This window comes from Phragmites australis, chromosome 18 (genome assembly GCF_958298935.1).
Source record: "Phragmites australis chromosome 18, lpPhrAust1.1, whole genome shotgun sequence".
Lineage (NCBI taxonomy): Eukaryota > Viridiplantae > Streptophyta > Magnoliopsida > Poales > Poaceae > Phragmites > Phragmites australis.
The window spans coordinates 25,592,559-25,613,108 of record NC_084938.1 but is presented as its reverse complement, the minus strand read 5'-3'; the positions used below and the strand labels follow the sequence as shown (position 1 = coordinate 25,613,108).

Below are 20,550 nucleotides of genomic sequence, written 5' to 3'. Positions count from 1 at the left end.
GCTCGGCCATGACGGTCTCGAGCTCGTCCTTCGCGATCTGCAGCCGCTCCTCAAGGCTGATCTCCTTGGCTGCGCTAGTCGGGACGCCCTTGGTGACCGGGGCCTCGGCTTGTGCCCGCTTCACCTGCTCGACCAAGGCAGCGATGGCCTGTTCCCGGGCGGCCAACTCAGCCTCCCACTTGGTGGCCTGCTCCTCCCGAGCAGTGAGGGCCAACGATGCCAGGGCGGCCTCCGCCTCGCACAGCATAATCTGCTCCTCCTGGGCATCCTGAGCCGTCGCCATGATCTCGATGTCTGTCTCGCAGATCGCGACCTCCTCCTCCCGACGAAGGACTTCGGCGTGGCTCTGCTCGAACTCGTCGTGCCGGCGGGCTAAGTCCGCCTGGCGGACTGCACAGACTTCTCGCGCTTAACGACCACCTCTTCCCGAGCAAGGAGCAGCCGCTCCCGAGCGAGCAGCTCCGCAGCCCGTCTCCGTGAGGCCTGGTCGTGCTCAGTCGCCTGTTGCTCCATGCGAGTGGCCTTCTCCTACGCGGCGATAGCCTCGTCGTGCACCTCCTCCAACGCCTCTCCCTCCTTGGCCACCGCGCGCATCGACCTCTTGTGGGTTGCGCAGGCTGAGGCGATACGGGCCTCCAGGGGCCTACCGACCTCTTCCAGCCGGCCCCTCACTTCAATGAGGACGGCGCGGTCCCTGTCGAGCTCGGCTCGCTCCGCCGCCACGGCTGCTTCCAGCCGCTCGATAACCTTCGGGCGCTTCCGAGCACATCCGGGAGGGGTTCTGGTGCCTGGCTTGACAGCGGCCGGGTGCTGGGTCCCCTGCGAGCCCTCTTTGCAGAGGCGCTTAGGGTCCTCGACGACTGTCACGCCGGCGTCGCCCTCGCCGCGACCACCTCCACTGCGGCAACTTGCTCCACCCTCGAAGTGCTCGGGGCGGGCTCGGACGACGCTGGCTGCTCGGGTGTGGCCGCTGCCCTTGGCTCAGGGAAGGGCGGCGCTTGAGGCTCTAGTGCAGACCTCAGCTCCTCGGCCCGGGAGCCGGCCTCAGCTGATCTGGCTGCCTCCGGCCTCCGGCGAGGTCCTTGGGCGGCCTGAAAATAAAAAAGGTTAGTACCCCAAACTAGCATCCGGGCAAACACGCTCAGGACAAGGAAAGAAATTACGTGGACTTCGGTCCGAGGTACTACCACTGGGACTCGGGGATTCTAAAGTCCGGGCCCTGCAGCTTCGGCCCAGGATCCGCCTTTCTCCTCTTCGGTGGGGGGCTCTGGCCCCCGGGCCGTTGAGGGGCCGCCGTGGAGCCTGCCTCCAGTAACAGGTCAGCTCGGGCGCCCGCTGTTGCGCCGCCAGCCCGGCCCTGGTCCTCAGGCTCTCGCGGCCTGGACCTGGCCTCTGTCCTGGACGCCGCGCCCGATGATTGGCCGCCCTGGCCTCCTTCCTTCGTGCCGCCCACCGCCGGCCATTATCGCGGAGGCAACAGCGATGATGAGGAGGACGGCTGGGGCACGAACGACCGAGGGCATTTCCCCTTGTCCCCCGGGGCCTCCGCTCCGCTGCCGGCGGCGCCCCTGCCACCGACCTGATGGCTGCTGCATGCGGCGTCTCTCCGGCTGGTCCGCAGCCTGCCGCCTGCGGCGCCCCTACCGCTGGTCTGCAGCCTGCTGCCCGTGGCGTCCCCGGCGGGGTCCTTGGGCGGCCTGAAAATAAAAAAGGTTAGTACCCCAAACTAGCATCCGGGCAAACACGCTCAGGACAAGGAAAGAACTTACGTGGACTTCGGTCCGAGGTACTACCACCGGGACTCGGGGATTCTAAAGTCCGGGCCCTACGGCTTCGGCCTAGGATCCGCCTTTCTCCTCTTCGGTGGGGGGCTCTGGCCCCCGGGCCATTGAGGGGCCACCGTGGAGCCTGCCTCCAGTAACGGGTCGGCTCGGGCGCCCGCTGTTGCGCCGCCAGCCCGGCCCTGGTCCTCAGGCTCTCGCGGCCTGGACCTTGCCTCTGTCCTGGACGCCGCGCCCGATGATTGGCCGCCCTGGCCTCCTTCCTTCGTGCCGCCCACCGTCGGCCATTGTCGCGGAGGCAACGGCGATGACGAGGAGGACGGCTGGGGCACGAACGACCGGGGGCATTTCCCCTTGTCCCCCGGGGCCTCCACTCCGCTGCCGGTGGCGCCCCTGCCACCGACCTGATGGCTGCTTCCTGCGACGTCTCTCCGGCTGGTCCGCAGCCTGCCGCCTGCAGCGCCCCTACCGCTGGTCTGCGGCCTGCCGCCCGTGGTGTCCCTGCCGTCGGCCTGCTGCGTGCCGCCTGCCTCTTCGTTCATTCTGGGGATTTGAATAGTCCTGGGGTTCCGGCGCCCCGGACAGTCCACTAAACCCTGGCCATCGAATTCCAGCTGCTCTCGGGGCAGAACCGCTTGGGCGGGGTTCTCGACGCCGGCGCTCCCTCCTCCAGGTCCCCTTCGGCGCTGATATGGGTCCCCGTGATGTCGTTCGGACCCGTGTACATCCAGGAGGGGCGGGCCCACTCCCGCAGGGGGGCCAGGCGGCGGCGCAAGTACTCGGCCACCACCATCACCGAGGTCAGTCCTGCCCGGTGTAGATCGTCGATGCGGTTCAGCACCGGGCGCATGCGCTCATCCTCCGTCGGGGCCACCTCCCAGGTCAGCCTGTGGGGCTCCGCTGCCGTCTCCGGCAGCGTGAGGCGATCATGGGGTTGACGTCGACGTAGACCCAGTCGCGGCGCCAGTCCTCCCACTTGCTCCGCAGCACTTGCGGAATGTACAGCTTGTCGAGCCCGTCCCGCAGCCGGAAGTTGCAGCAGCCGGCGACATCCACGCCGGAGGATCCTCTCTTCTTCCCGGCTGGTCACATAACGAAGAAATGCCAGAATAAGGCCACCGACGGTGGCACTCCCACGAACATCCCACAGAAGTGCGCGAAGATGGCCAGGATGACCACCGAGTTTGGACTCAAGTGGATGAGCTGGATGCCGAAGGTGTCTAGCACCTGCAGGAAGAAGGTGGAGAACGGCAGCACCAGCCCGGCGGCGACGAAGGAGACGAAGATGATGATGCGCTCCGGTCGGTCTGTGGTGGGCGGAAAGCTCACCCGCGACACCACCGATGCCTCCCGCTGGCCGTCAGGCACCATGAGCTTGCGGACCTTCTCCGCCCCCTCCTTGTTGACAATCCGCGACTCCGGCAGCACGCTGTCGGGGCCCTTGTCTTGGCGGCTGCTTCCTATCCTCGTCATTTTTCGGGGGTGGGGAGTGTGCCGAAAAGGGTGGGGGAGAGAATACGCTACAGGCCGAAGGAAGGACGAGAGCTCTCGAGCGCAAGGAAGAAGAAAGCAGAAGCGATGATCGCGAAAATGGCGTAAGGGGGCAACGGTTCGCTCCCCTCTCCTTTTTATATCCTAGGGATTTCAAACGGCGCTTTCCGTGGCGCGTTCGAAGAGGCACATTTTCCTCATTCGGCGTGGGTGCCAGGCGAATCTCCCTCGATCCGTGCGGTGGCCAGGAGCACTATCCTCGATCTGCGCAGTTGCCACCCGCGCCGCCCACCTCGTTATCACGTGCCTCGGAAGCCAGAAGGACACGCATCCCTTCGGTTCCCCGCTGGGCCGTACCAAAAGCCTGGGCCAGAGAGACTAGCGCCTAAGAACAGGCCACATGGCATCGGTGCTGGGATCTGCCTCGATGAAGACGAGGGCCCCATTCGCAGTCTCTGGGCCATCGCCTACCAAGTGGCCCGGGGGCTGATGTCGGTGACACAGGAACCAGGGGCCCCCGAGTCTCGAGGCCAGAACAGCAGAGTGCCATGTGGCGCCCTCCCTCGGGGGATATCTCCCTGAGGTCCAAGAAGACCAAGTTCCGGGAGAGGGTGCTCGGGGCCATGAACAGTGGTCCCCGAGTACCCGAGTTCCCCGATGACCTGAGAAGACCTAGTGCCGGGAAGAGGGTGCTCAGGGCTGCGAACAGTGGCACCCGAGCACCCAAGTTCCCAGATGATAAGAAAAGCCAAGTTCCGGGAGAGAGTGCTCGGAGCCGCGAACAGTGGCCCCCGAGCACTCGGTTAACCGAGGACCCAAACAGTAAGTTCTGGGAGAGAGTGCTTTGGGCCGTGAACAGTGGCCCCGAGCACTCGGTTCCCCGAGGACCAAGAAAGGGCATATCTGGGAGAGAGTGCTCGGGGCTGCGAACAATGGCCCCTAAGCACTCAGTTCCCCGAGGGCCTGAGAAGTCATTCGCCGGTGGTCCCCACAAGGGCTCAGCGGTGAGGTGTCAACTGGTAAGAGGCCCGATGCTGCATTTAAGAAGGCGCGTGGCCTGTCACTTCCAGCTGCTCCCCCCATGCATGCTGTCAGTCCCTGCCACAGACCAGCAGGGAGGCATGAGGGGCATTTAATGCACGGGTCCCATCGCGCGTCATCCGGCGTGCCTCGGGATAACGTCGCAAAGCTCGAGGCACCCCGCCTGCAGCACTGCTGTGTCAGACCTGCTCTGATCGGGCGGGCGCGCCGGGCTGCTAGTGGCTGCCCGGTGGGCCCTCCCCACGGCGCCCGTTGAAAAGCGGCATGATGATGAACAAGACCGAACGGGGGCGCGTTTTCAACCCTCCCCGTCACCTCGCGCAGCAGCTCATGATGGTTGCTTTCCATTTATGGCGCCTTGGAACTCGCGCCATCCTTTCTGGACACGCTACCAACCCGGCGGGTATATAAGCGGGGCGGGCTCCCAGAAGAAAAAAGAGGTTGAGATCGAGACAATAGAGGACAAGTCTAGGAGCCTTGACGAACACCGAAGCACAGAAGATAGATCAACTGAAGAACAAGGAGCACGAAGCTCTAGACTTAGACAAATATTCTTGTAGCCCAGCAGATACTCAGAGAGACATTCTCAGAGCATTTATAGCATATACACAGGAGTAGGGTGTTACACTCAGTGCGGCCCGAACGTGTCTAAAAATCCCCTGAGCATTTACTCCTTCCTGCATCCGATCATTCCACCTCCACTTGCATCTCATTTACTCCCATTTATTTCACCTACGAAACAGATTCAGAATCATCCCCCCGGCCAAATCTCAAAGGGGGTCCCTTCGAATCCCTGCTTGAGGAGGTCACCCTCCGATAGGCCCAATGCTGCATTTAAGAGGGCGCGTGGCCTGTCACTTCCAACCACTCCCCCCACGCCTGCTGTCAATCTCTGCCACTCCCTGGCAGGGAGACGTGGGGACATTTAATGCGCGGGTCCCATCGCGCGTCATCCGGCGCGCCTCGGGATAACGTCGCAAGGCTCGAGGCATATCGCCTGCCGCTCTGCTGTGTCAGGCTCGCTCTGACCGGGCGGGCACGCGGGGTGCTCGGTGGCTGCCCGGTGGGCCCTCCCCGCAACACCCGCCGAAAAGCAGGATGATGACGATAAGACCGGACGGGGGCGTGTTTTCAACCCTCCCCGTAACATCAAGCTGCAATCCATGATGGTTGCTTTCCATTTATAGCACCTTGAAACTCGCGTCATCCTTTCTGGGCACGCTACCCGCCCCGACAGGTGTAAAAGGAGGGCGAGCTCCCCAGAGAGAAGGGATCGGACAACTCTGGAACTCGGAGAAGATCAAGACACACAGAAGACAAGCCGACGAAGAACAAGAAGCACGAAGCTCTAGACTTAGACAAATATCCTTGTAACACGAGAGATCCTCAAAGAGGTATTCCCTGAGCATTTATAGCATACGCACAGGAGTAGGGTATTACGCTCCGTGCGGCCCGAACCTGTCTAAAATCCTCTGAGCATTTATTCCCTCTGCATCCGATCATCCACCACCTACATCTCATTTACTTCCATTTATTTCACTTACGAGGTAAATTCATAATCATCTCCCCGGCTGAATCTCAAAGGGATCCCTCCGAGTCCCCGCTTGTGGAGTTCATCCTCCGACAGTGACCCTTTCTCCCATATAAGCAAATTTTCTTTCTGGTTTACTTGAAAACTGGAGTGATCTTAACCAAAGATAATCTAGTAAAAAAGTAATGGAATGGTTCTATTAGGTGTAGCTTTTGTAATGCTAATGAATTAATACAACGTCTCTTTTTTAGTATCAATTTGCTAAATTTATTTTGCATATGTTTAAATAGCTTTTGGCTTTCCACCTATAACTAACATCTCTAATAGGTTAGGAATGTGGTTATACGGGGTGAAACCAAAAATAAAGAGTTAGATTTTAGTTGGTGCAAGTACTATATATTAGGCCATTTGGATAAATCGTAACAATGTGGTTTTTAATAAAAAAAATACTCTTATATGCAGGTAATTTTCAAAATTACTTATTGGACTCGTTTCTAGACTTTGTTGTAGAGAAAGGAGAAATGCCACCATACGGGAAATACTTGCCGTCTTTTGAAGACTACAGTGACGAAAATCTTTTCTATGTACGGATGGAAGTTCTGTAATCGCATATGTGTTTGAGAGTACTATTTTTATGTTTTGATTTCCTATAAACTCTTTGCTTTTCTATGTTGTGGTGTTATTTAGTTTTAAGTTTGTAATAATAAATGACTATATATATCGTGTGATGCAGAGACCGAAATAATGTTTATTTCATCAGTAAAAAAACGCGCGCTGCATGGCGCGCTCATGGGCGCCGGCCGTGGGCACGCGGCGCCGGGGATCACCGGGCCCGCGCACCCCCGCGGTAGGCAGCGGCCCACGTGCGCAGCAGCGCCAAGCCATCCATCCCCACCACCAACGCCTTCGCGAGCCGGCAGCCTCTGCATCAGAGAGCAATGCAACAGCATGCAACGGCTTCAATTCCCAGCGCATCCGTTGTCGCTGCCCCCGCTGCCGCGCCATCCACGCGCGTTCGACAGCAAACGGCGGTGCAGTCACACGTACGTACGCGCAGCGGTGCAGGAGATAACGTCAGGAACGAGGCGCATGCAGGGCACGGCGCGGCAGGCGGGTCGCGGTCGTGGACGGAGGCGCGCAGTGGAACAGCGGCGAACCGTCCCGGTCTCCCCAGCGCGCGCTGCGCAGACCGCTGCACGGGCGCCAGCGCGTACGTGACGGTGATCGGTCGATGTGGGCGCACACGCCATGGTCCTCTGCGATCCGGACGACCCGTTTACGGGAAGTAAATTTATAGGATTAGATTTAATGACAGATTTTTTTTATGATGATATGTATTTTATCTTTCTATTTTTTATCTAGTTATTAGATCAGAGGATGTGTGGTTGAATTAGAATCTTACGAAGATCTTTTGTAGGAAGATTTTATAGAATTTATTTCTGTTTATGTGGGCATGCATGCATTTAGTGTTGGATAACAAGTCAGTTTAGTCTGGTTTAATATAACGAGTAGAAAAACTAGCTCGACTTAGCTCGTTTGTCTCACGAATAGCTTGTTACTTTTTCTAAGAGAGCAGTTTGTTATTGGGATGAAAAAAATATAAATATTCACTGAAAAATACATCGTAAAATTATACAACAATAGTAATAACAACTATAAGTAAAGTACTTCTTTGCATGGTTTAATCAGAGATATAATTTATGTAAGCTGACTCACTTCTAAATGTTTTTAAATCTACATACAGCACAACAGCAGATAGATACACCTATATATATTCTGCTACTGAAACAAAGCATTCCTCAAAAAATATATAAAACAATATTCCCTAGACATCCGTCTATACATGCAAAGCTTGAAGGAATGATCGATAGGAGAAGAAAAAAGATAAGAGCCGTATCGTAACGAGAAGCTGACCAATAGAAAGCCAAGTATGCTGTCTAGGAGCCTCTTTATCGAAGATAAAGATGACCAATGAGCAAATCGATAATCGTAGTGAAAGAGAGCGATATGATGCAGACGATGACCTTAACTCGTTTGGCTCGTGAGCGAACTCTTTATCTAAATGAGCTAAAACTTTGACCCATCTCATTAGATTTTATAATAAGTCGAGCCAAACCAGATACGAGGTTTTGGCCCAGCCCTACATGCAGTTGAGAGGAACAACGGTGGATGGGCCGCGCGTCTTGGCACGCTTCACCGTGGTACTCGTCGCCAGTGCAACCATGGTGTTGTCATCCCTCCTCGTCGTCCTCGGCCTGCTGCACGCACAGGAGTTATGAGCCACGGCGGCAGAGCTCGCGTGTACGATGGCACTAGACTTACCCTCCCTGACACGATCAACCGAGATCCTCTGATTTAAAAGAGAATCTGAAGTCACGATAATTTTAAAATATTATAAGTCGTTCGATCTTAAACAGACAAGATATAATGTTACAATGTTTTAAACAATAGAGTTTACTATAGCGTTTGACTTCGTATTGCTATATCGTCTCTCATAAAGTAAAGTCACACAATCTGGATCCACCGACGTGGTACCACCAAAGTTGCTGAAGTGTTCACATTCCACTAGCTGCAGAGGATTGCTTTGCTGACTCAATTCCTGCAAGACACCAACTATTTTATGCCTGAAATTCTTGCAATGTCCCTATAAGTTTCGTGCTTTTGCAGTTTTCAAGTAGGCCTGAACACCATAAGCTGCACATGCAACCCTCTAGTGACCGTTACCCTCGATCCGCGAAGGACCGCGGCGTTCTGAGAGAATCCTCTGTCTGCAATCAGGGAATAATTTCGTCGTCTTCATGACGTTTGATTTTAAGGGCGGTGATGAACTTGACTTTTCCTGCCACATTTCTGTCACCAACCATAGTGGGGTTCTTCTACCGGTATTCTGTTCATCACATGCAACGCCAGTCCAGCTAGCTCTTGAGCTTTGTAGCAACAGTTGAACAAAAACAGATTAATTATTGCATCCTGTTTCTTTGATTCAAACACCTTCACATAACCCACGAAGTTCAAAGGTTGAGCTTGACAGGTGCTCCCTCTTGTCAAAAATGTATGCCGTTTTAGACAGTGACACGATCTCTAAAATGCAATTTTGAGCACTAACTCTATGGTAGTACCTTTCAAGATAAATCAGGATGTATGATTTACATGTTTTGAGTCTTAATATTTAACTACATGGCATCTGTGACCGGAAGGGAGTAGTAAGCTGGTACCTCACCGGTCGTCCCTTGGCTTTAACCATCAACAGGCACATGCGATGCAGGATTTGTTGTTTGTCTGTGTGCATCCGTGCAAGCAGGTTCGTGGTGAAAGCTCAGTACATACAGGGTGCTGATTACAGATGCCAAGATTGCCGTGTGCTAAACAAGGAAATCTATCCACGGCGCAGTTGTCCCGAGCATCCTGGTTCGGTTCCTAGCTAGATCTGCCGGTACACCAAGTCCTAGTTTATTGCTTCCATTTTTCCTCCATTGCTGCTGCTCGTGCTCAGCACCATTCATTCCATTCTTCCTGTGGTGTGGACCGTATGGCCCCTCTACCTTTTAGTTTATGCGTACTTCTTTTCGGATCAAAGTATATTTATACTACTTGTCCCTGAGAGAATCATGCAATGCACCGCGCACAAGAGCCTGCCTGCATGCATGCATGCATATGTGTCCTACCTTTGTTCATACCTTGCTCGAGCTGTCGTATATAAAAAAAATTGCTTTTTAATTATATTTTCCTTCAGAATAAACAGTTGACTCAAATATCTGTGTTATTTTACCGATTTACATTAATGTTATTCTTTTTTAGAGGACAATAATGTTATTCTATATCTAAACTGTTGAAAATGGCATTGCCGTGAAACACTTTAAAATTGATTAGGAGTCGAGGATAAGGCGGTCGAAGAAAATGGAGTTGTATGATAGGCATACAAAAAGAAATAAGATCAATTCGAAATTGTATTTCAAGAATGCAGTAAACTCTTGAGCCGAAAAGTACATTTTGTATTATAAAAAGGGTACTAAATATAGAAAATGATAAGAGTCAACTACCTTAAATATTACATAGACAGTTTCAGAAATATCCTTACAAAAATGAAACAGAAAGAACCATGACAGTACTCTTTCCATGTGTTTATGGTTTTAATGTTTCTTTAAATTATCATGCATTTGTTTACGTTCAAATTCAACTTGCTATATAAAACTTACGCATACTTTCTTCCCAAATTAATCCATTTAAAAACGATCAAGAATACCAATTGTAGTATGAAGTTATGCATAACACCACCTTACGGGTGCTCCTAAATTGGCGGATTGGTTTCCTTCTTTTAAACTTTATGTTTGCCTTTTGTAGAAATAGCCTCACACGAGTGTTGCTTGGGGACTCTTAACATTGCGACAAGTCTATTAAGGGTCTGTTTCAAACGCAAGAATTTCACAAAAAATTACAATAATTTTTTTAAAAACAGTACAAACTCGACTCAAATAACCCTGCTACACGGGGTATAGTATTCAAAATATCTCCTTCCATGTCTCAGATGCTTTTCCTCCCTGGCTCCTGCTTTATTCCAAGGTAGGCTTTCTTCTAGTTGTTGCCTTCTTGTTTTGTACCATGAGGTAAGGTTTCAGTGCAGATTCCAAGGGGTAAATGGAAGTAGCAGTACCAGTGGAGAGTGAGGTGAGAGCAAGAAGCTCAAAACCCCATACCAACCAAAAGGTGGGCTTCAAAAGATTCTAAAGATTCTACGTCAATAGGAGGAATCCATCAAGGCATCGGCTCGAGCTCGACCACAGGATGGCTAAAAAAAGGGAGGAGCCATCTTGTCAAACTCAAAAGCGAATAGGCCAAAGGCAGACATACCCCCACCACAGACTGGCTGCAATAACCTCTCCTTTGGGCTGTGTTTAAACTATGGTACCGTTTGAATTGTGTTCCAGCGAAGGGCGTAAATATGAAGCTAAAATTTTGCATATGAAAACTAAGCCTCTAATTTGCTGTCTGAGCTTTGGCAAAACTTGACTCCTGAAATGAACAAGAGTGCCAAACAAAGGGGCCGTCTCACCATGATTTAGCACAAATCAAACGGTAGCCAAAGCTGACCAAAGTTGCCAAATTTTGCCTTGACAAGTTTCTTTTTTTTTTTATCTCCCTTTGGCATCAAAAGAAGGTAAAAAAACATATATAGTCTACAAGTGTTGTATCACCCTTCAAAATTTGAAGCTGAAGCTCAAATAATTAGGAAGAAACAAGAATAGGAGCATTTCTCCTCCTTTCCTTTTGTTTTTGATGTATCATTGTTGATAAATTTCTCATTTTGGTTGCTCTCAACTGGTAATGAATAAACTTGAACTTCAAATTTCATATGTAAGTAGAGAAGCTTAAGAAGTAAATCTACAATTTTACAAAAAAAAAACGCTAAATTATACACAAACTAAAAGTTTGTACATATGTGCACCAAATGAGCTATAGAGAGTACCTTCTTCTAGAAGGAGTATATTACATAGAAAAACTGCTACTGGAAGTAAATAAGCAAATATCCTACAAAATAGTAGAATAAGGCATTCTGTGACCCTTTTTTCGATCAATCAAAGATTTGTACTCTGCCATGCCCTTTTGCCCACAAGAAACGGAACAATAAACTCATGTAGAGGCAAAGCTGGTAGAGCTACAACAACCCAATCCTCCCTGAAAAAGGCACTTGTAAGTTGAAAGGCCCCAACTCGGAGGCTTGTTACTACAAAAGGGCAAATGAAAAGCCCTATCCAGCCCACACGCTACAGTACCGTATTGCCCACTTTTAACCCTGTGGCTGTGGTAACTCCTCCCTCCTCCTCGCAACCCCTTTTTTTTTGTCAGCAAAACAACAGCCGTCATCAATACTCACCTATCATTGCTGCCAGCCACAGGCTACGACCAAATGCATGGCCCCACATCCAACTTTTGCTCCACATGTCAGTGGCACGCCATGAGGAGCAGTGCTATGACATGCCGCTTGGATTTGATACCAGATGCCTTCCCTGTGTTGGTGTGTGGCAGGAGGAAGAGAGAGAGGGTGATAGGAGCATGTACTGTAGCAGGCAGCTAGGCCTCTGCTGCAGCGGCCCTGGCCCGTCACTGCCAACACAGCCGTGCTGTTCATTCATGACCTGTGTTTGCTTCGCTCGCTCTCGTCCTCCTCGCACAGTGTTCAGCGTGAAAATTAAAATTTCTCTCTGTGTGATTTGATAACTGGGGGCAGGGCAGGCGGGGCTGGCACTGTGCCAAAGATGGCATTGGCATGCCGTTGGCTGCCACAAACACAGCCTTTTTCTTACGCCAGCGCGCGACTGCCGGCAGCGGGCGCCTAGGGGGCAGCAGCAGGTACGGCAGGGCACGGCGGCCGTCTTACCAAGCATAGCAACCGCGCAGCCGATGGAAATGGCGAAAGCAAAAGGTGGCGCGGGTTGCTAGGCCAGCTCGTGTGCGCGAAGTGCGTGCGTATGAAAACGTGAGGGAGGAGAGGAGGTGAGAGGAGAGAGGGGAGAGGAGGTGAGAGGAGAGAGGGGGGAGGGGAGGCAAGCATCACACGCTGTCACTCTGATGGGTGAGAGAGAGAGCACAGGAGTGTTATTTTAAGGGGAAAGCTACCCCTCTTGCCCCTCTCCATCGCCACCTCCCTCTCTTTCCTCCTCTCTCTCCTGGAGGAGAGAGGAGAAGGGGGGGCCAAGAGCCAGCCTCCCACCACCACCACTGTAGTCTCGTCGTCACGAGCTGAGCATTCATCGCTCCTCACCGACCCACCGCGGGGAACCAAGAAAGGCCGCAATGGAGATTGGCAGTACCGGCGCCGGTGGCGGCGGCGGCGGGGACGACCAGCTCCACGGGCTCAAGTTCGGCAAGAAGATCTACTTCGAGGACGCGGGCGGCAGTAGCAGTGGCAGCGCGAGCGCGCCGCCGCCACCGTCCTCTTCGCCTAAGCCGGCCTCGGGAGCGCCCAGCGGAGGCAAGAAGGGGAAGGGCGCGGCCGGCGGGGCGTTGGCCTCGTCGGCACCGGCGCGGTGCCAGGTGGAGGGGTGCAACTTGGATCTGAGCGGTGCCAAAGCGTACTACTGCAGGCACAAGGTGTGCGCCATGCACTCCAAGGCGCCCCGCGTCGTCGTCAACGGCCTCGAGCAGCGCTTCTGCCAGCAGTGCAGCAGGTCACCCACCATTGCCCCTCCACTTCCGCCTTGCACCGGCACTGCTCGCTGCTGCTTCTTCGCCTCCTTTGCAGCTGCATTTTGCAACACTCGCTCTGTTGCTTATTTTAAGTTGACATTTCGTTGCATTTGCAATATTGTTTATTTTTTAGTTAAGCTTGTGTTTTTGAATTCTTTTGTTGTTTAGGGTTTATGGTGACTACATTAAGAAAAGGTTTATGGCACAATAGATGTGATACCTAGGAGTACTATAGCTCAGCTTGATGGAGCAGCTTTCATCTTAGGAAATTGTTTCGTGATATATGTTTTTTTAATTCTTTGCTGTATACTTTTATATTTGATTTCAATGGTGCTTATGAGAACTTTAAAGTTGGTAGGTTGATGGATGCTCCTATATATGTTAAGAGTGATGTGACTCAGCTTGCCTGCCTGCCTGTCTGTTGCTTTGCATAAAATTCCTCTGTGTTAGTATCTCAATGATGCCAGGCATTAGTCTATGAAATTTCCATTGGGCATGATCAGTTTGTCAGTGGTCCCCAAGTAAGAACAGGGAGAAAGAACTAGCCTTTGCCTTTGCACTGTATCTTCTGTGTTACAACTTACAAGTCGGTAGTATTAAAATCCAGAGATTCCCTAAGAAAATGTGTTAAATGTTATTTAACTTATGTCACTTAACCAGTTAAATTTATTTAGTTCAAGCTCTGGGAATTTACTAGTCGTTTCAGGTGCTACACGGCTGCTGTAGATTTAACAAATGGATAGTTTCTGGGAATAGCCTATCTCATGAGCATACACCTAGCATAACTGCATAACCCTTCTCATTTTCGGCCCTGATACCTTATAATAGCTAATGGAAAGCTATCACTGTTTGGCACCTTAATGGTTTGAACGACGCTGAGGGAAAGAAAGAACTAGTAGAATATAAGCATGGATTCTTTTTTTTTATTTGCAAATTGCAACATATAGCATGCAGCCATGGGTAATCTCATTGTCGTCTGATATTTCGTATTAATTACAATTTCAGACCAAAACAATATGCACTATGTGTTCCCCTCTAGAGATTCTTTTTGCTAGTCCTTTCAGTTATGATGAAGATTTCATCATTTTCTTTGCTATCTAAGTTGCCAACAGTAGGATAAGAAAAACGAGAACAAAACCGAGGAGCTGCATATGTTTGATTTTGATAAGATGAGTCGGACTTGAACCTAAGACCTTAATGACCAAAACCTGCTAGACTACATGGATGTCCTCAAGTTACCAGCAATAGAAATATGTCAGAATTTTGCATTAGCTGTGCTGATTCATTATGCCGCACACTTAGTTGATTATAGCAACTAGTGGCACAATACATCATCAGAAGGCTATGTTTGACTGTGTACTACGATATGTGATGGGCATCTGCCTCCACATTAGAGTAACTCACTGGTGAGTGTGTATTGTCACGTGAAGACCGACATCTCACATCTCTGTATGATTACTGTCTTGTTTAACGTACACATGATTACTTTCTCTTTTCCTTTCTTAGTTTGGATGTGCGGATGTAATTATGAACGACAATAAGATAGAGGTTAATCTTTATAGGAATCTGCAGTACTACATTAGCCTAGGATGAAGAGAAATGTTACTCTTGAATGGACTAGCATTGCCACTGGCTTTGACCTGAGTGTGGTTTTCAATATTCATGCTGCACTATGCATGTTGTAATCAAGATAAGCTGCCTTTAGAAGGTAGTACTTGAACTTACTATATCCGGTCTTTAAGCTGTGCTATAACTTTTGTAAGAGTCATGATGGTGTTGATGAACTTCATGCAGCCTTCTTGGTTTGTATTCCTACACACACAAAAAAAAACAATTTACTATGATACATTGTGAGATTCAGATAATGCAACTTGTGTTCCTTACAAAATTCTGTTACTGTGCCTCACCTGTAAATTTGATCAAGAAAGCTTTTACCATCATTTCTCTGTTCACATAAATCGCAGGTTCCACCTGTTGCCTGAATTTGACCAAGGAAAACGCAGCTGCCGCAGACGCCTTGCAGGCCACAATGAACGCCGGAGGAAGCCGCCCCCTGGACCTCTTGCATCACGCTATGGTCGCCTTGCTGCATCCTTTGGTGGTAACAAAGCCTCTTGTTTTTTTCTCAACCTTGTTATATGCTGGCCATTTTCAATTCGATTGTAATTGCTAATGTGTTCTTCCAATGCTCATTCCAGAAGAGCCCGGCCGGTTCAGAAGCTTTCTGTTGGATTTCTCATACCCAAGGGTTCCAAGCAGCATGAGGGATGGGTGGTCAGCAGTTCGACCTGGTGAAAGGGTGCCTGGTAGTATCCAGTGGCAAGTGAACTTAGATCCTCATCATCATCACAGTGCAGTCACGGGATACGGCGCCCACTCATATGGTAGCCAGGGTAGCTCCACCACAGGGCCACCGGTGTTCCCTGCGCCGGAGCTCCCTCCGGGCGGATGTCTCGCAGGAGTCTCCGCTGACTCAAGCTGTGCTCTCTCTCTTCTGTCAACTCAGCCATGGGATACTACCCACAGCACCAGCCACAACCGTGCCGCGACATTGTCCGCAACAGCAGGCTTTGATGGCAGTCCTGTGGCACCCTCCCTCATGGCGAGCAACTACATTGCGCCGAACCCCTGGACTGGCTCTCGGGGCCATGAAGGCGCGCGGAATGTGCCATCTCAGTTGCCACCTGAAGTCCCTCTCAATGGGTTGCAATCTGGCTCTAGCCATCACGGTCACTTCTCAGGTGAGCTCGAGCTTGCCCTGCAGGGAAACAGGCCAGCGCCAGCGCCACGCATGGACCAAGGCTCCACAGGCACATTCGACCAGGGCGGCAGCACAGCGGGCTGGTCCCTGTAGGGACCAAATAGCCTGCTGTTGGTGCTCTCTATCATAGTCGCACAAAGAGATATGGAACTAAAAGCCTGATGCTGCCTGCCCTTTGCTTGCTGTCGGTTTTGCAGTATGGGAAGGGATTCCTGAAATATCAGGCAACTAATTTCTTTTGTGATCCATAATGTGTCCATGAACTCATCTGTTGCGTCTATGTAAACCTCCGTTATTTGAAGTTATCAGTATGCATGTTGAGGACTTTATTCGATGCATTAATCTCTCATTCTGTTTATCGTGAAGGTTGCTCTGTTCATATTCCGGGTATCATCATTGTCAACGGATAACAATATTCAGACTCTTGTCCCTAGGAAAAAAGTTTCAGTAGGCTGATGTTCTTTTTGAGACCACAGTTGGCTGGTGACCTATGTGCTATGTGGTTAATGAGTAGAATCTAGTTCAACTCTGCCATATGGTCCATCCATGCAGCTTGTACTATGACCTTAAAATCTGGAGCAGATACACCTTTCAGACCAAGGACCTGGGGAAAAGCAAGCATGGTTTCATGCATCATCTCCACTGAACATTGTACTTCAGACTGTAAAACGTACATGCTTCTTTACTCTGTCCTCTCCAATGTTCTCTGGCATCGCCAAGAATCAGTTCCAAGGGGGTTTGTGAATGTAAAGTGAGACCACAGGCACAGCGTGGCTTTCAGCATGCTCTCAGCACCAGTGGCGTTCTGTTGATAGGCTAGCTGAGAGAATAAGATCCATGTAGCAAGCTTCTTAAATCTTCAAAAATTTCAGTCAGTGGAGAACAGCGGTATATTCTACAGAAAACATAAGCACTGGCTTTCATGTAAAAGAGATTGACATGGCAAATTTCTTGTAAAGCATCTACATTTTTGTCCATCATTGTTTGATGCGGTGTTGTTTCATTTTCATTCCAGATAGCCTTTTGGTCCTGTTGTAGAAGTTGAAACTGCTGCTGTTGGCAAACGATCTACTTCCAGGTTCAAACAGAATGAGGAGCCTACATTAGAAAGAAGACACAAGAAAAATAACCTCCGGCAGGCTACATACATTACACTGATGCAGTTAAGGACAGTATAGAAATGGGATTAAGCTTCACGCTAAATAATGCTGCAGCATGGTATTATTGTAACCTAATGTGACAGCAAACAGTGATCACGGCACCTTCCAGACATATCATTGGCGATCACGACGACACACAACTGACAGCAATATAAAACCAGCATTGCACTGTACAGAGATTCCAGGGTTGGACGTTCACAACAACAAACTTGAGCAGATGTAAACGAATACAGCCCCCTCACTCAGTTGGAAAGCAGATAGATAGATGCAATCCGCTCATCACAGTTCAAATCACAGCTTGCATGTCTTTTCACCAACTGCTAACTATTATCTTCTAGCTATAATAAAGCGCCTTGATGACAGCCTTCTGAAGAAGAATACTTCTACCATATCCAAACCCTCCTTTGGAGCTTTCCGTCCCAGCTACAAACTGATGAAGAAGGATATACCCTCAGTTTTCATGTTGAGGTATTGCACATGTAGGAGGGCTTCACATGGTAGAAGTCTAATAGATATGGCTTTCGGCACTTGGAGGTTAGTCAATTTCTGTTAACTGTCTACTTAAGAGTTCATCACTCCTATATAAATGGCTGCCAACTATTTAACTAGTACAAGAGTAACCATACAGCCAACAAACAAAGATATCTCTAGTTCTTCTGGTGTCTGTATCGTAAGGACAAGAGGGCATAAGCTTGTGGCACTCCAGTGTCTTATCAGTGCAGTACTCAAATCATGACCGAACATCATTGCAGTTAACAGTGATTACAGAATCATCAACTGTTGGATCAAGGAAAATTCTTTGCCACCCTTCACGCAGCAAATCAATGGTCATCCTCATTAGGGCCTGGGCATTCATTTGCCAGTGCTTCGGCTGATTCATACTGAAAAAGGGGGGAAGGCGTCCAGTTTAAAAAGTGTAAGAGATGCTATATTAAAAACAATATTTCTAATGGCAAAGATAGCATAAATCAAATAAATACTATTATTGCAGTTTTGGATCACATTGCAGTCCAGGGGGTGGAGAAAGGCGCACCAACACTAGTTCCTAATAATATTTCATTTAAGCTTCCAATGATGAAATATTATTACAAGATGGGCATGAAAAATATTTTTTTGTCCAGAATGGAGCTCACCTTGCATCCACAATAAAGACAGTAGTGGTGGTGATTGCGCAACCTAGCCAAAATGATTTGCAAATCCTACAAGACAAAACATGGCATGTTAATCTCATTCCTTCCTTTGTCAACAATTGCACAAAGTTTATACACTTCTGAAACCACAGCTCATAGTTACGAAACTCCCCACTGCCTTTCTCACATCACAATGTGAAGAAACAGGCAAACCATTACTAGGAGCTGATAAGCAGTTATGCTCACCACATTCTTTTCAGTTTTGAGAAACCAAACACGCAAGGTCCCAATTATGCTACACATATCAACGATCATGGTCGTGACATTGATAAAGGACAGTGGTGGCAAAATGTCTGAAAGGCCACACAGCTGATTTACTACCACGATCAACTGAGAGTTAACAAATCCCCTATAATCCCAGCAAGGCGGCAACTCATCCAACTTTTGGAAACTTCAATTAGTTCCAGTTATCTAAGTAAAATGCATAGCAATCACAGTATCATTGCCTTGTAACCCTAAATTCTGTAACCAACAGAACAAACATTGGTTTACATCTGGAAACAAAGAGTAGTTGACTACCTCTTCAGTGATCACCTCCTCTTCCTCCTCTGCTCCCTTCTCCTCCGTCTCTGGCGCCGGCGGCTCCACCTCCTGGTTCTCCAGCTGCGCGAGCGCCGCCTCGGCCTTGCGGTAGTCCCACACCACCCTCCGAGCCCTCCACTGCGTGCTCTTCCTCGCCCTCAGCTCCATCGCCATCTTCCCCTCCCGCTTCCTCTCCTTCTCCGCCGCCTCCCGCGTCCTCACCACCGCTGCCGGCGCCGGCGACGCAGCCACCGCGGGCTCCGCCCCGAGCCCCGCCCGTGAGCGCCGGATCTCGATGCCGACCGGCTGGGCGGCGCCGCGCGCCCCAGGGTCGTACCCCATCTGCTTCAGCATCCTGAACCCGACGTTGCTCTCCGGGATGGCCTCCGCGAGCCCGGCCATCGTGCTGGCGTCCTCCTCCCTCTGCTTCCTCTCGCGCTCCTGCCGCCACCGCTCCTTCCATGGCACTCCCTTCGCGCGCTTCGCCCGCGGCGGCGCCGGCGCATGCGCCTGTTCTGGGGGCTGCTTCCGACGCCCGACGCTCGTCGAGGGGGAGGGAGAGGAGGGGCTCGGCGGGAGGAAGTGGGAGAGATCCCCCATGTAGTCCTCGTCGGCGTCCGGTTCCATGGCGCGCGGCGCGGTGCGGTGGTGGCCGGAGTCGGGGACGGAGGGAGACGGGCCGAGGAAACCGTGTGGTGCGGTGCGGTTGGTCTTCGACGAGGGGCTTGTGGGCTTTGGTCAAGTCGGTTCTCATCTTAACTGGGCTTTGATGAGAATCATATTGACTGGGCTTTAACTTAATGGACTTTTAACAGTCCCCAAATTTTCGGAATTCATGTATGCATCCATGAGAACGGAACGATGGTTGTGCGACGGTATTTGTCCAGCCCATGCAGTTTCGATGCTGGGATGGTGACCCGTGCGTCTCGGAGTTTTTCTCTTGTAGCGTCTAGAATGTGATTGAGTCTATGTTTCGATACGATTAATATCCTTAATAAGTTTTAGATTGTATCAACTCAAATTATAAGAACACGTATACGATAGTTAGATTATCAGATAAACTTGTTTCTCACTGTTCGTGCTTCCTTAATAAATTACTACTAAATTCTTGTGATATTTTATTACTTAGGAACGTAAGAGAAGCACCACAATTTTATTCGGACATCACCTCTCGAAGGTAAGTCTACTCGGACTCGAGGTTGAGCTATAATCGTGGTCGTGGTCGAAGTCGTGGTCGTGGTCGTGGTCGAGTCTCAGGATAGCACATCAGTAAATATAGCATAACTCTCTCATACGAAATCCGTTTTACGCGATTTTAGATATTATGAAAAGCTTACAATGAGCCATTTCCAATATATATGAGCTCGACAAAATATTCCTTATAGTTTAATCAGAGTAAAAAAATAAGGTGTTGCACCACTGTTTTAGACCTAATTGGGTCTTGTAATCGTCTCGGAGTCTGAGTCCAGATTGTGTACATCTTTTTCCACAGTTACACAACCCTAGTTCGACCTCCTCACGTCTCCCCCTACAAATATACAATATCCATCATAGTTTAGTCTCAGGTTTAGCTTAGATTATTCCGTTTTAAACAATTTCGCTGTTTATCGATTTGTTGAACCTTAACTCGAATACTTCATTGGTAATCAGCAATATTCATATTGCATTTACCTATTTTTGCTTGTGTTCTCGATTTGTTGGTAGGAAAAGATTTCTTGGCGATGTCACTGTGTCTTGACACGATTGATAACCACAGAGTAGTGGTGTAGTAGTTGTGAGGATTCTTGATATGTTCTAATCGGAGATTTTAGATCATCAACATCGAAGCACCACCAAATCGACTTATCATATTACCTACGGAAGATCGGGCATCCCCACATCAAGTGTT

General features: G+C 50.0%; 3 protein-coding genes across 4 annotated transcripts; 1 reads left to right on the top strand and 2 right to left on the bottom strand.

The window, feature by feature from the left end:
- Positions 1-528: 528 nt before the first annotated feature.
- Positions 529-2,323, bottom strand: LOC133898635 (uncharacterized). Its single transcript, XM_062339319.1, has 4 exons — positions 1,992-2,323; positions 1,580-1,697; positions 1,018-1,091; positions 529-898 (listed from the first exon to the last, which is right to left on the bottom strand). Exons 1-4 carry the CDS (start codon positions 2,321-2,323, stop codon positions 529-531), a joined length of 894 nt encoding a protein of 297 aa, XP_062195303.1.
- Positions 2,324-11,943: 9,620 nt separating this feature from the next.
- LOC133899007 (squamosa promoter-binding-like protein 14) lies at positions 11,944-16,124 on the top strand. 2 transcript variants are annotated; one of them, XM_062339878.1, is made up of 3 exons: positions 11,944-13,010; positions 14,994-15,127; positions 15,228-16,124. In XM_062339878.1, exons 1-3 carry the CDS (start codon positions 12,637-12,639, stop codon positions 15,881-15,883), a joined length of 1,164 nt encoding a protein of 387 aa, XP_062195862.1. In that variant the 5' UTR covers positions 11,944-12,636; the 3' UTR covers positions 15,884-16,124. The 2 variants fall into 2 exon arrangements, with proteins under 2 accessions (XP_062195862.1, XP_062195861.1); XM_062339877.1 differs by having other exon boundaries at positions 14,994-15,130.
- A 967-nt stretch (positions 16,125-17,091) lies between these two features.
- LOC133899008 (uncharacterized) lies at positions 17,092-19,400 on the bottom strand. The gene is made up of 3 exons (XM_062339879.1): positions 18,660-19,400; positions 18,084-18,149; positions 17,092-17,831 (listed from the first exon to the last, which is right to left on the bottom strand). The coding sequence occupies exons 1-3, from the start codon at positions 19,287-19,289 to the stop codon at positions 17,772-17,774; spliced, it is 756 nt and encodes a 251-aa protein (XP_062195863.1). The 5' UTR covers positions 19,290-19,400; the 3' UTR covers positions 17,092-17,771.
- Positions 19,401-20,550: the final 1,150 nt, after the last annotated feature.

Excerpts from the sequence above, each read along its gene's own strand:
- LOC133898635 (XM_062339319.1), bottom strand. The coding sequence starts at position 2,323 with ATGAACGAAGAGGCAGGCGGCACGCAGCAGGCCGACGGCAGGGACACC. Across the intron at positions 1,698-1,991 it reads GCGTCCAGGACAGAGGCAAG|GCCGCCCAAGGACCCCGCCG; the intron begins GTCCAGGCCGCG and ends TTTTATTTTCAG. Across the intron at positions 899-1,017 it reads TCCCGGGCCGAGGAGCTGAG|TGGAGGTGGTCGCGGCGAGG; the intron begins GTCTGCACTAGA and ends AAGTTGCCGCAG.
- LOC133899008 (XM_062339879.1), bottom strand. The coding sequence starts at position 19,289 with ATGGAACCGGACGCCGACGAGGACTACATGGGGGATCTCTCCCACTTC. Across the intron at positions 18,150-18,659 it reads AGGAGGTGATCACTGAAGAG|GATTTGCAAATCATTTTGGC; the intron begins GTAGTCAACTAC and ends TTTGTCTTGTAG. Across the intron at positions 17,832-18,083 it reads GTCTTTATTGTGGATGCAAG|TATGAATCAGCCGAAGCACT; the intron begins GTGAGCTCCATT and ends CCCCTTTTTCAG.
- LOC133899007 (XM_062339877.1), top strand. The coding sequence starts at position 12,637 with ATGGAGATTGGCAGTACCGGCGCCGGTGGCGGCGGCGGCGGGGACGAC. Across the intron at positions 13,011-14,993 it reads TTCTGCCAGCAGTGCAGCAG|GTTCCACCTGTTGCCTGAAT; the intron begins GTCACCCACCAT and ends CATAAATCGCAG. Across the intron at positions 15,131-15,227 it reads CCTTGCTGCATCCTTTGGTG|AAGAGCCCGGCCGGTTCAGA; the intron begins GTAACAAAGCCT and ends TGCTCATTCCAG.